Source organism: Stegostoma tigrinum, chromosome 43 (assembly GCF_030684315.1).
Source record: "Stegostoma tigrinum isolate sSteTig4 chromosome 43, sSteTig4.hap1, whole genome shotgun sequence".
Lineage (NCBI taxonomy): Eukaryota > Metazoa > Chordata > Chondrichthyes > Orectolobiformes > Stegostomatidae > Stegostoma > Stegostoma tigrinum.
This window is the reverse complement of record NC_081396.1, coordinates 15,905,819-15,921,172: the sequence shown is the minus strand read 5'-3', so window position 1 is coordinate 15,921,172 and position 15,354 is coordinate 15,905,819. Positions and strand designations below refer to the sequence as shown.

Genomic DNA, 15,354 nt, shown 5'->3' with positions numbered 1-15,354 from the left:
CGAACTGGGATATCATTCTTTCGCTAGAAGTGGAGAATATGTGGCAGATTTTCTGCGCAGTACGCCTTTTCATTCCTAAAGTTTCCTTACTGTCAGCAGTGCACAATCTAGTTCGTTGCAAGCATGTCTGTTACTTACATTACTGCTTCAAGCTGAAACATATTTTCACAAGCTCGACGGCACTTGGCACAAAGTAATCGCCTTCATTTACACTGCTTACATTACGTTAATAGCTTAAAGCATTCACTACCAATGTTCACCCCGCTGAAGCAGCAGCATCAGATTGACCTGCAGCAACCCAGCTAAAATCCTTCACACTAACAAACAAAACTGCTCTCTCTGCAATGATTACAGGTGCACAGAGAGTGGAAACAGCACCAGCGGGCCCCTATCCGAATGGAATGACAACGTCTTTCCTTAACTGATACTTGACCAATATTCTGTGCTTCTCTCGCCTGAGCCAAATGCACTGGTTCATGAGTAGAGATCACCAACACTACACTTGGAAATTTAGGAACTTTGGGCAATCCAGACATGCCTATATTTTTGAACAAGAATAGAAATATAGTCGGCGGATTTTAGTCTAAATATTGATTGTCAACAGCACTGATTTATCATTAAGAATAAGGAAAGAAAATGAAATAGACCATATATCTCTGTGATATATATTTTTGAAGGTTTTGTTTGAACATTAAGGCAGAAACCAATATCGATAGCAAAATATTTATTTTGCATTGACATGATAACACAAATACTGGAAGCAGAACAAGCGACTTAAATTGAGATTTCTGTGTATTACATCCCACCACGGTGAAGTGACCAATGGTATAAATACAAAATCTGAAAGAATTCTCAGCATGTGACTTGAAGTTCAAACGATTCTAGACACAGTATTGACTTGTGTTTTACAGAGAGCGAATTCACTGCTGCCCCAGAATCCGGTACACCTGAATGTAAGAGAAAATCCTTCCAGCTGTTTAGATTTTCTCAACAAGATTGACAGTTGCTTCGTTATTTGCTTGGCTTAAGTGATAACTCTGGCAAATTAAAATAACAAGAGCAATGCAAAGTGAGTGAACCGCCTTGATATGTCCATTCCAATCATTTTGAAAGCTAAGTTTAGCACAGCTCTGAAGAGAAAATAGAAGCATCATTAAAATGTATTTAAATTGTCAAAGCGGTAAAATCTCCAGCAAAATGACATTATTGTTAGACTTGTCTCTATTGGCAGCAGTCTTTCCCCGAACTCAACAGCTCAATAGTTTTCCATCTGATTTCCAGCGCTTGAGCTGAATGATAAAGCTCAATACTGATGATAGTTTGCATACATATCCAAGGAGTGTGGAGGGGGTTTTCGATTTAGTCGTGGTACAGACTGTCACACATGTCCTTCTGGAATATGGTATTGCAACGAAAGTGACAGAAAAGGTGTCGTTTGTAAGTCGTGGATTAGTTTCAAGCAGCAACGTGATACAGGATTCTGTGCTGCCCAGTCTGTTCTCCAGAGCACAGAGGGGCAAAAACATTGTCGACATCTGGAGGACCACCAACTCCGTCAAAGATGCTGTTTGGTCTCTCTGAAAACTGTTGGTCTTCCAGTGCAAGAAGTTGACCTCAAACTCACGTTTCAAACTGGGATAGTCCAAAGTCAATGTCTATGTGGTGAGGGACACACGAAATCTTTGACTGGCCGCTGTCAAGTCTCACTGGAGACCTACTAATATCTGACTTTTCTGTGCTAAGTGTTAGAATGAATCCCCCTGATGACTCTAATAGATTTCTAAAATTGTGTAAGGAAGAGATGGCATTAACTTGTTGCTGGATCGAGTCAAACCCCAATTCTTGTTTGTTGCTACATGCACTAGTCTCGAGAACAGAACTGTTTCTGTTACTGTGTTTGCTATGTCATGTTATTATTAAAGTATATCCTTAAACAAAAGAGATAAAAGCCGCGAACTCGATTATTGGACTGGACCTACAGCAACAACCGTTCAGGTTCAGATAGAAGATGTTATGGACACTGCTCTGGGCAGTGAATTTTTGAACGAAGAAATAGTAAAAAAAAGCTCAGGAAAGAGCAGGCAAAGTCTACGGATGACGGAATTCAGAAGAAAAATTCTTGGAATTCTTGGAAAAACTCGGCCAGTCTGCAGCATCTGTGGATAGCAGAGCAGAATTACAATTTGGGTTTCAGTGTCCCTTCGGGGTTTCTCAGTGAAACAGTTAACTGTGCTCTTTTCACGGTGATGACTCTTACACTTTTCCTCAGGGCAAAAAAAAGGTCTGTCACGTTTCAAAAAGTGCAGAACCGCTTGAACAACAGAATCTATCGAATTGGTGCACCAGTCCTTTGTTTCACCGAGGACATGAACGGCGCATTGTAAATTAATCATTATCCAGACTGAGATTTTGCAATTTTAATAGGAGAAATACGAACAGAAATTATTGCCACATCAAATTTCTTTTAAAAAGTCAAAATGAAGGAAGCTTATGTTTTATGTTCTTCCAAATTTGACAAATGCTTTCGACAGATTCTTTCCAGCAGGTTTCCACACGGCAGACGCGCTGCTAAACCAGGCACAGTCTGCGTTTCTAACAGCCCCAAATTGTTTGAGGAATATTTCAACTCTGTGAGCTGTACACTATACAAGAACAAAGTGCAAGGATTGAAGGGTTGAAGGATGGGAGCTCTGAAGTCCCACAAACTGTTGAATAAATATTCAGGGAAAAAAATAAGGCAATTACATTTACATTGCACTCATGTCAATATTTTCTCTCGCACGGTCTGAACACTAGTGCATTCTCATTAATATCGAAGTAATTCTTGGCTTGCCAATACATATTGGAATATATTCAATAGACCATAACTCACAGTTCAATAGCTGCAGAAGAAGTAATTTCACGAGGGATACAAACATCTTCCCAGCTGCTGGTATACAGTGAGATCTGACTGAACATTAGCTGTATAATGTTTCAAAGATACTGAACAATAATGAACGTATCAAATGGCTCCTCGATTTGTGTAAGAATTAGTTACTTGGACAGAGATTGTACAGAGACCCGTGTTTCTCTCCATCAGCCAATAGGTTTCGATGTGAGCACACTGTGAATTAAACTCTAGCCTTCTCCCCCAATGAGAAGTGATATGACCATTAATGGATACAATGAACCTGAGTTCCAAGCACCAGCTCATCTTCAGAGATCAATGACGTTTCTGATGCTGATATGGAGCACGTTCTACCTCCGGAATCCATATCACAGAATCACACAACCACAATAGATTTTTGGTGTTAATTCTGTATTGCACAGAGCAGCTGGGAGAGAGAGAAAAAAAAAAATCTCTTCAATTTCCAGTCTGCATTTTGCACTCTTGAATATTCAAAATGGGTTCCAAAACCTTCAGACAAGTTTTCTATCCTTTCTTTGAATCGCAATTCGCCCCCTTCCTCCTTAAGCTATTTTTGCCCTGTCGGCTTCGATTTCAACGCAGAAGATACATTTTCACCTCGTCATGTCAAGCAGTAGCAGGCATTCTGCATCTTACTTCACTCCAATATCATAACTAGCAGTCCCTTGGTCTTTTGTTCTTTTCAAACTTACAATGTGTTAAAGTGGCTTCTCTTGCCGTTCTGTAAACAGTTTAAAAACAATCACCATTCTAAACATTCATATTTGATTCACAACATCAATTCTCTTTTGCACTCCACAGGTGCTGCCTGAATTTTTGACTTTTTTTCTTTTAATTTCGTCTTTCTCTCTTTCTGAAAATGTTCGACGAATTTTCTAATTTATTTTAAATAGATCATCAAAAACCTGACATTGTGCTTACTTTTCTGATACAGCTTTTATGATGATGGGTCTAGGTCCGAAATGTCAGCTTTTGTACTCCTGAGATGCTGCTTGGCCTGCTGTATTCATCCAGCTCCACACTTTGTCATCTCTATTATACTTTATTGTTTCACAACATCTCGAATACCCTGGGTGAAGTGATTCTCCTCAATATCCCTTTCTATATTTGACCAGTCATGACAATTTCGTAGAATTTCCATACCAACTGACATGCCGGAGGAAATGTTTATTTTCTGTCTTTGTCTGTAAAATCTCCTCCGATTTCAAATAACTTTGCTTTTGGGCCTCAGATTTCACGGTTCCTGATGCACGGGGAATAAAATATTGTATTGCCAGCTTTGCTGATAAGAACCATACAAAGAGGCTTCAAGGCCTTCTCGACAGATTGTTTCGATGAGCAAATATCAGAAAGATGCAGCTTATTTATGATTAGTGTGACATCATCGAAATTGGAAAGAAAGGAAAAGAGATCAGAGCACCTTAAATATGTAAAGATTAGGAAGCAGCAAAGAACAAATTGATGTGGTCGACCTAGTCCACCAGTAAATGAAACCAAGACGGCAGGTATGAGATAAGAAGACAAGGGGTGAGTTGGCCTTCTTTGGACAGAAGCTTCAGTGTAGGAGGAAATAATTTTATTACAGTACTTTCAAAGGTCGTAATAGAAGGCACGGGTTAAGCACTGCGTTTGGAAGAATCAGAGAGGATCCTCTTGAAACTTAATTGATTATGATAGGTCTGGACATATAGGTGCAGATTTCATGTCACACAGACTCAAGCACACAAAAACTCATTCTTCATACTTTGAAAGGCCTTTAATTCATCCCATTGTCTGGCATATTTTGCTGCCTTTTTGATTCTCATACTCTCGAATTTGCTTGAAATTCGGAGTTGCCCTGAACCTTATGCCGTTGCCCTTCACTGTTAGACAAACACACTGGCCGTTAATGTGCTTCTTTGAGTACATTCATTTGGCTGTTCCAAGCACACAATTTCCAGATCATGGCTAATGGTGCTGAAATTATTCTGATATGATTTTAGACTCTTAAAACCAGCAAGATACGTACCCATTGGCATAATCACTTTGAAACTGACAACATTATGGTGGTGAACACTAAAATGCTCAAACATAAACAGGCAAGAACTTACAATAAATTGTTTTTGAATGAAAACTGTACTCTCACTTCTGGAACGTTCCACTTACTGGCGCAAAATACTCTCCTGGGTATTATGGAAGAATTTTGCCTTGTATAATCGTTTTACACTGACGTGAGCCATTTGAAGAAAGCAAAGATGAAACGACTTTCAAACATCATCCCATTCTTCTAACATACTCAAGATGGAGCAGTATTGCTGGTCCGAATTGTTCAAACCCGTTCTTAATTTCCTTTTGCGAATAAAACAAAAACTGACAGTTTTCCATTCAGGGTCATCTTTTCAGTGTGTGTCATTTTCTGGTAAAGTGTCCCCTGGAAAACATTTGTGCAGACAAAAATATTGTTACGTTCATATATTGTTTTTAAAATGTAATTTGAAATTTGCCAGTTTAACGATCACTTTTATACACTCCTAACTGACTTTGAAGTCAGTGCCTTGATAAGTCAATTCAGAAATCTGAAAAGATCCATCTACTACACATTTTATTGGCTCAATGTTCTGAAAGAGGACAGGAATGATTCAGGATGCCATATTTCCTTGCCTCATTCGCATGACTAGACGAGATGGATTGTAACGACAGTCGACTAATGGCCACCCAACAGTTCATTTTTTAAAAAAAAAAGTTCGGTTTGAAATTCCAGAAACTGCCACATCATGCTTTCTAATCAATATCCAGGCACGGTGGATTACTGTCTCAGTTTCGTTTCATCCCAGTCATTGTCTCCATTCGAAGGCCAAGTCCCAGTAATCGATGGTCTCATGAACATAACATTTGAAAACTGAAATATTTTAACCATTGACCCACGAGAATCGATATCTGAGATCATGTCATTCTGGCAACAGCCTCATAGAAATGGGTACAACCAAACAGAAGACCAGTTTGGTGTTTGAACTATGTTCTCCTTGCACGTCAGACCATTTTTAACTGCATGGGGTGTGGGAGTTCGGACAGATCAAGTTTCTGATATATGCAAGTTTGCAATAAAATACAGGTCACATTTTCCATGCAGCCAAATTCAAATGACATTTAAAAAAAAAATCATGTGTTATTGGCATCATGGTCTTGCCCAGCACTTGCTGCCCATGATTATTTGCTCTTGAGAAGGCGGTGGTGAGTTGCCTTCTTGAACCTCTGTCGTCCATATGCTGTAGGGAGCAATACAATACCATGAAGGAGGAATTTCCAAGATGTGGCACAGCACATGCGAAGGAAAGCAACATATTTCCAAGTCAGCATGATGACTGTCTTGGATGAGAACTTGCACCTTACACGTTTGTCTGATATCCTCAGTCTTGTGGATGGAAGTGCTAGTGGTTTTGGAAGCTTTGTCTGAAGCTTGGTGAATTTCTGCAGCATAAGATGAAAATAGCACACACTGCTGCTACTGAGTGTCGATCGTGGATTTTGTGGATGCAGTGCCAATTAAGTGGGATGATTTACCCTGGATTTCTTGATTTGTGATGCTATGGTCTGTTTATCTGAATGACAGTATCTAAGCATGTTTAACAGCTGTGCTGCAGAACATCACAAGGCCTCTGGCTTGTGTTAAGATAGATGGCAACTTGTCAACTCTCTGATATTATGCAATCTTTCAGAGAGAAGCAGAATATTAACTTGCCAGCTGGAAAATTTCCCACATTATCAGCACCAAGTAAGGCAAGGCCTCCTGCCCGAAAAGAAAAAAAAGATTTAGAAGGAATTTCTGGATAATTGATAATTTGTAAACAGAAAATATTTACGCAGGGCTCAATACATAATTAACAGTTCTCAGTTGTGTGAACCACGGAACTGTCAGTGTGCATCTAGTCTTTCTGTTGAATCAACAGGAAACACCTGGCATTGTGGTAAATTCTATGCTCACGGTTTTTCGCTTGCTTCACCTCTAATATTTAAAAATTACAGATCAATACCAAAGAGAGTTTAGATTTATAAGTGAAGCTCTATGTTATTCCATTCAACATTTCATCATGGCACAGCGCACTCAGCACCATTTTCTCAGCAACTGGGAATATGTAAATACATTAAAACATTAAATCCGGAATCATCATACACAGTTTCAATGATCTTGTTAGAAGATCACAAACATGATACAGAGCAATTTAGCATGTTACACTAAATAAATTCTAAGTCTAGCGAGTTAGCACTTACATGATTTAGGATCAAAGAACATCCCTGTACATTTGAAAAAAAAATGTGTAGATGACAGAATCACTGAATCATGCTTACAGCGTGGAATGAGGCAATTCAGCCAATTGTGCCTGCACTGTCAATGCAAATAATCACGATTAACCTGGGCCTGTGGAGTGATTTCACATCATAACCTTGCACATTTTTGATCAAAATATATTCTTGCATCTCCCTCTGGAATGATCAGATTTAATCAGACTTCCGTAGATTTACAGACCACAGCCTCCATGTCCTAACATCTGCTTGTGTGAAAAAAAATCTTCGCTTAATTATAACAAAGAGTGGAGCTGGAGCAACACAGCAGGCCAGGGCCCATCGAAAGAACAGGCATGTGTTTTTGGTGACGACATTTCTTCAGGATTTTCAGGATTCTCATTTCTGAAGAAGGGTCCTGACCGAAAACATCAACTTTCCTGTTCCTCTCTTGCTGTCTGACCAGCACTGTTCCTCAGGCTTCACTCGTTATTATCTCTGACTTCAGCATCTGCATTTCTTGCTATTTATTCAGATTATTGCAGATCATTGTACTTCAGTTCCTGTGCATTTATGAATGGCAACTGCTTGTCCCTATGTTGCCAAAAACAGAAAGGCAGGTTATGATCTGGATGATGAGACAGCAAGGTGCGAAGCTGGATGAACATAGCAGGCCAAGCAGCATATTAGGAGCAGGAAAGCTGAATGGTCTCAGCCCAAAACGTCAACTTTCCTACTCCGAAGATGCTGCTCCGCCTGCTATATTCATCCAACTCCAAGCCTTGAAATCCCGAATTCTCCAGCGTCTGCAGTTCTACTATCTCCGATCTGAATGATGGAAGTTTACGGAAAGCTGAGGTTGAGTGAGAACTGAGTTTCATGCCGGAACAGGCGATGAATATTGGCATGCAGGTGTGGATGGTAGCACGGAAAGATGATGGCATTCTGAACTTGAATGTAGAGGATTTGAATAGATAAGGAAGGGGGTCTTGCAGAGGTTATATCGTGCCGCGTGGAACCTAAGCCTTTAGTGTCATGAGCAATTTTGATCTCCTCATCATTTGATGGAAGACAAGACAGACATTTCACGAAAGACTGGATCAATTGTGCTTGTATTGACTGTAATTTAGAACAATTTGTTTGGACGGGGAGGATCTTACGGAAATATGAAAAATTCCGATGGGATTGGAAAGGCTAGATATGGGAATAACCTCCTGATGTTGTTAAAGTCAAGAACCGGATTTCACAGACTCAGAATGAGTGTTAAGTCATCCAGGACAGAGAAAACGAAGAATTCCTTCACTCAAAGAGATGTGAACCTGTGAAGTGTCTCTCAAATGAAGCTTATGTGAGCAGTTCATGAAATATGCTCAAGAGGGAGTTAGATATTGCCCTTGCCTGTGATGGATGGCTCGATTCTTTTCTTCACAGCGTTCAACTTTGAAATATCATACAGGATATGTTTCATGTGAGAGGTGGCATATTTAAAAGAGGCAGAATGACAGACTCATACAACAAGGGTTTAGTCCTCTGCGTCCAACTTGTATTTGCCAACCAAATTTCCCAAACGAAACTAGTCCCATTTGGGTTTATTTGGCACAAAGCCCTCCAAACCGTTCCAAATCATGTACTTGGAATGTTGTAACTGTACCTGCATTTGCCAAATCACTTTTAAATATTTCTCTTCTCACATTAAAAATATGTCCTCGAGTATTGTTCTCCCCTAACATTGGATTAAAAGACATTTGATATTCACCTTACAGATGGCCCTCGTAATAGAAAAAAAACTCCCAAAGATTTCTCCCAACTCTCCTGCATTTGAGAAAAGAAAGTCCCACCCTGCTAGCCACGCTTTTTCCCTAAAATGCAACAGTCAAAGCAACAACCTAATATAATTTAACATGATTTTTTTCTCCAGATAGCGACCAGAAATGCAAAGAGTCTTCCAACATGAACTGCCCCAGCTAGATTCAGAATCTCATGATGACGTCCCAACCACAAGACACTTTGATATGAATAATGAAGGTAAGTGTGCTAGGCGTCTTCTTGACCAACCTGTCTACATGTGATGCAAACTTCAAAGAACTCTTCTTGTGAAACTCAAATTACCTTCAACCGACAATTTCACCTATGACTGGATTATTAGCTGTATACATCACATTCATCAGGAGGTGCCTGGAACTTGATCACGTTGGATCTGGTCAGAGGAGAAATGAATGCAATATATTCGAGGCTTGCCTTGAGTTTTAAAAACATTTCTCAAAAATCCGTGACCCATTTTCAATTTTCAATCGCCTTGAATGTTTGTTGCTAGCATTTGACCTGCTCACTGTGTGGAGCCTCTTACTCTCGTCTTTATACGTGTCACTCATAATTTTAATGAATTACATTAGTTTAACCCTTCAGTTTCTGATGCTCTAATGAAACAAGTCAACTTCAGCTCATGTCTCAATATAGCTAATACACTCCATTCGAGGCAATATTTTGCTAAATCCCTCGGCAGTCTATCCAAATACTACACATTCTTCCTATTGACCAGTGAGGGGAAAAAAAGCTGCACGCTGCATTCGAAATGTGTACAGAATTCCAAATCATCAATGTGCCATTGCACCCCGATCATAATTTCCTACAAAGTTTCTGTCAGGCAGAGGATACAGAAGCCTGAATACACGAAGGAGAAGTTTCAGAAACAGCGCTGTTCACCAGCCATTCGAAGACTGATGGATAGACTCTTCGTTCTCAAATAATGCCTGATCTTACTTAACCTTCTTCTCGACTTGAGCACTCTATACGGAATGTAGCGCATACCTCTGTTGAAATTGTTTTAATCTGTACACCATTTCTTACTAGTATCTGTACGTCCTGCTCATAAAGAAAGTTTTACACTGCACTTCAGTACATGTGACAATAAACCAAACAATCAATCAATCAATCGGCAAAAGACGGAAGATGCCATTGAAATTGCTAGCAAGTATGAAATCCTTCGTGACAACCGGCTCTGATATTCCCAGATTGGATTCTGCCAGGGCCACTCAGTGCATGACCTTAGCAGAGCTTTGGTTCAAAAGCGGGAAAAAAATGCTGACAGTCATAGCTGAGGTAACAATCTTAGCACTTGACATCAAGCCTGCATTTAACTGAGTGCGCCATCAAGGAGCCCTTGAGAAATTGGAACCAAAGGATGTCTGGGGAAAACTCTCTACATGTTGAAGTCAGGCCTAACGTTTGGAAGATGGGTCATTGTTATTGGAGGCCAGCCATCTATGCTCCGGGAGGTCTCTGCAGGAGATGCTCAGGCAGAGAGAGGGAGATTCAGTGAGAAAAAGGGGTAGATACAGGCGTACAGAGGGAGGAGTAGAGAAAGAGAGACAGGACGGGGTATAAATAGAGAGGAAGACGGAGAAGTAAAGAGCCCATGTGAGAGGAGAGCACGAGAGGGGGAGAGAGAGGGAGATGACTAGTGGGAGTTAGAAAGGCAGAAAGTGAGATCCATAAAAGTGTCTGCTGAATGATCCTGTGTTTAAGTTGATATGATGCTATTGTCTGTTGTTGCACAGATAGCTCTGCACTGGAAATGCTGGGCATTGAAAACAGTCAGGGGGTCAGTCAGAAAGACAGAGACAGAGAGACAGAGGGAGAGAGCATCTCGCAACAGCATCAACACACACAGATTCACGTACAGACACAAACCATATTGACACAGGCACTGCATAGAAATACACAACCACGCACCAAAGCCACCAAGGCACAAACACACATTACACATACACACATCCGCTGCTGCTCGGGAGACCATTAGAGCTATATTAAGAGTCCCCATGAATTTATTGGAAATTTCAGGAATTTTAATTCTATTTTAGTCTGTTTTCTCAAATCGAATAGAGGAAATAATTCGAAACTGTCGGAAGGGAGACCAGCACTGCGTTTTCTCACCTCCTTCTGCTCAAATGTAAGTGTATAGGATGGGTAGAAGCACAAAAAATCAATCATCATCTACGACAACTGCGTGACTAATGAATTATATAACATGGGCTGAAGTTATACAATTGTTGATGATACTCGAAAAGCTGCATGACCTTGAATGAGCCCTGTGAACATTGCTTTATGAGCCAAACATGACACCTGCACTTTGTTTTACTGCATCTGCGTTTTATGCCCAAGGAAACTGTCTAGTCTTTCTGGATCTGCATTCTTTGAGCGGGCTGTTTTACAACATCGTATTAGAGACAGAGTAAGAGTTTTGCTCAAATTGCTGGACTTCGCCTTGTCTCAAACCATGAACAGTGCCAGGAAGGAACTTTTGTCTTCAGTCCAGACATCGATCGAGGGGCCACTGACAGGCAGAAGGGTGTGGCTTAGCTGCCTTTTTGAGAAGGGATATGTTGGTTTTTCTAGAAATAAGTGAGACTTGTTTCTATTTTCCTTTTCTCTTCCATATCTTATTACCATTACAGTCATTTAATATTATGTAATAAACATTCTTAATTCACCAAATTCGAGTTCTCAAGTCTTCTCCCTAATTATATTTAGTCGATTCTGAAACAAACCACTTGAACGTTCTCCTATGTAGTAGCATGAAGAGGCCACCAGAGGGTGGTACTGCATCAATTGAACCACAAGTAGGATGTTGGTGCAGAGAGTGAGACACCGAGAGAGAGAGAGACAGAGAGAGAGAGAGAGAGAGACGGAAAGAGAGACTGTGTTCTCTCTTGCTCTCTCTCACGCTCTCTCTCGAGCGTGTGTGTGTGTGCGCGCATGTGTGTGTGTGTGTGTGTGAGTTTGTGTGAGAGAGTGTGAGAGACAATGATCCTTTGATTAATCACTGACCAATTCATTCCATCATTCAGAATTCCCTCCAGGACAAGGTATGCCTCACTGCAGCCAGGGATACACCCGTAGAGGTACACGAACAAAAACACTGAGGCACACTTACCCAAACAAACATCAGCATACTAATCACCATTGTGCCACTTTGAACGCAAGAGAGACAGACACGGAGAAAGTGGGAGTGGATCAAACACAAATCTATCGGGTCACCCTGAAAACAACAAACAAACAAAATGCAGGCTCTGACGTCTCCTTTCAACATTCCCCATTTTCCTTTGAGCCGAGATCGCCAAGAAATTGACATTTCTATCCCTGCGAGAAAGATTCCATCTGTACGTTCTATCCATTCGTTTCAACTCGCACCTCAGACTTCGCAGCTCAAGTGAAAATAAATCCATTTGGGTCACTGTCTCACTGCACCACGTACCCTCCAAACCAGGTAGCATTGTGGTAAACCCATTCAGTAGCTTCTCGACAACTTCCTGATCCCTCTGACAGTTTAGCGAACAGAACTGAAGATAATATTTCAAATGTGGTCTTACTAAAGTTCAACAGCAAGCAAACTGACTTTTAAAAAAAATGCCTTTTTCCCCGATTGGTGAAAGCAAGAATGATGTTCGCCTTCTTGACAATTTTATTCGCTTGTGTTGACACTTCAGCGATGGTTCAGTTGACACAATCACACTCACAGACACGGGTACTCAATCACAGATAATTTCATGCACTCTTACTCACTCACTGACATTCTCACATATTTATTGGGGGACTTACATCTTCAAAGAGATACAGAATCAAAGCACAAACGTGAAATAGCCGTAGTTTTATTGATGGAATTCAGTTTACACTGTATAGCATCACTAACAGAACAATTGCCCGTTCTTTGAGAATGTTGCGATGGAGGCAACATTTTCATTCAATAAATCACAACAGCTAGCAGTATTGTTTTGACAACTATTAACTCTCATTGATGGATTTGAAAAGGTTCAGCAATTACAGATGGAATTCCTAAAAATACTTCATTTATTAATGGTAGAGACGTCACCCTCAATATAAAATCAAACAATCCGTAAACAAAAGTAAATTAGATAATTATTCCAAGCACTAAATCGAGACCATTATGAGATTTAACTTCCTCTGTTAACTCATGACAACACACTTGAGCAAATGAGAAACAAAGGAGAGAACACTAAGATAGTCAGCTCAATACAAAAAAAGGATGTATTACCATCAGGTAAAGCTCATGTTGAGAAAAATAAAATTCAGCATTTTGGAAATGATAATGGACGATCCTCGCAATATTATCTGCCTTCAGGCGTTCTGTTTTGAAATAGACTCTAGCATTTACCTGAAATGAGAAAGAAAATGTTGTGAGTCACTTGACGTCATTTTAACGGTGGCCCTATTTACAGCAAATAAAACTGTCAATCGACATCTGAAGCTCTCAAACCAAGGAACTGGGAAGGAGACAATGTCTAACTAAGCAATGGCTGAGTGATGAAAGGTCACTGGATAAATGGATATTGAATTATGCATAGGTTTGCGCTGTCAGCTCGGTGCAAGAGACAGCGTGGTGCCCATCCTGAAGAGTATTATATATGTGAGCAGTAAGTGATGACGCAACTAGTAACTTTTCAAAAATCGATCATCTCACAAAACGTTTACACAGACATTAATGCCTTCTGGTTTGTGTCAGTTTACTGTTGGCATGCCATCTGTAGCAAAAGAGAGGATACTTCTAAAAGTACATCATTGTCTATGCATCACTGTGCACGTGGGGATGTGGCAGAAAGTGCAATGTAAGAAAAAGTCCATGGTTTCTTTCACTCTGGTAAAACAGCATCAATGTTCTATGTGGTCGTTACAACTGCCATTGCTGGAGTCTGAGATGATAAGTTGTAGACCAGGATGATCGCAGCAGGCCGGTCAGCCTCAGAGGGGCAGAAACGCCGATGTATCAGATTTGGGCTTTTGGAGTGGAAATTTGGATCAGTAAGTTCGTAGACGATACAAAAGTGGGTCGAGTTTCGGATAGAGCAGAGAGCTGTCCTAGGCTACGAAGGGACCTTGATAGGATGCAGAGCTTCGCAGTTTTCTGGGCACTTCTTCAGTTATCCACGGATAACTTTCAGCAAAATATAATGCTCAAAATATTCCATAATTGTGTAGAGGGCCAGAATATCCTGCTCTCTCCTCTGAATCCGAAACATTGGAACTATTGAAAAATTAGACCTGATCATTTTGAGGTGTTTGCTCCAAAATTGTGCATCACACTTTTAATGAATGCCGATACAGAAGCCAAAATGGGTGCGTGAGTTTTCAGGAGGAGAAGGATGGAGTTCGTGTGAGGGCATCAGAGGTAATGTTGCATGGCCAGATATTGCATGTTTGCCCTGGGCGGAGATGGTTCAAGCTCCTTTGAGAGTTATCCAGGAAGATGACCAATACCGGTGACACTCAGGCGAATTATGCAGCCATTTTAAAGACTGCACGATTGAAATTTAGCACCGTACCCTCCAGATGACGTCCGTCTGCCCATCAAGTCTGTACTACCAAAGTACTAATAACAGTCACAATTTCCTGCACTAGCTCCATAGTTTCCAATTTTATCCCACTTCAATTTGTGATGACGTTATTTTTAAAGAACTTGAGGTAATCATGGAAGGATGTCTTAAAAGTGGTAAGTATCCCACTGCAACAAGCCTCACAGACAGTGCGTTCTGGACAGGCAACTCTCTCTGGGAAATTATCTTCCTCACATCTCCTCTGAGCTTCCTACCGATCAGTTTAAAATTATTTCCCACTTGTTATTGAGCGTTGCATCAGGTGACAGTGAGGAACAACTGTTGTTAATAATTTTCATGTCCAGTTCGTATTTTATTTGCGATGTAAGTGATACATTTAAATATTGTGATAAGTGGAAGAATAATTGGAAAAATTGAAGGCATGTGGCTATATTTCACGTCTGACAGAGATTGACATGAAGTGACGTTAAAGATGGAAATCAATTATAGATGATGCAGGAGCTTGATTGGCCTGTTGGAGATTTTGAATGCGACTGAGCAGCGGCCCAGATAATTTGGATCTTCATGACAAGGACGCTCATGAAGGATTGGCATTTATTCCGTTCAATTGAAAGATATTTATTACTCATCGGGAATTTACATTATTCGCTTCATCAGAAGAGACACATCAAATCCACCTGTCGTTCTGTTTTACAAATAAAGATCGACAGGGTCTTTGTTGACAGTGAGCAACAAGACCTGCAAAGTTTTAAAACGTCAAAATTTCCAACACACCCTTCCAGATTCCCCATTTGGCTTCATGGTGATTCATTGAATCAGCCCCTTTGTAAACCTGTA

The 15,354-nt window shown here is 40.4% G+C and overlaps 1 protein-coding gene across 1 annotated transcript in view; it reads right to left on the bottom strand.

Annotated features, from left to right (window-relative positions):
- LOC125448960 (deleted in malignant brain tumors 1 protein-like) overlaps positions 1 to 15,354 on the bottom strand; it is a 61,477-nt gene that overhangs the window by 25,290 nt on the left and 20,833 nt on the right. Inside the window, exon 10 of the mRNA XM_059641856.1 lies at positions 2,873 to 2,950. Coding sequence (XP_059497839.1) covers positions 2,873 to 2,950 — 78 coding nt within the window. The remainder of the gene's footprint in view (positions 1 to 2,872; positions 2,951 to 15,354) is intronic.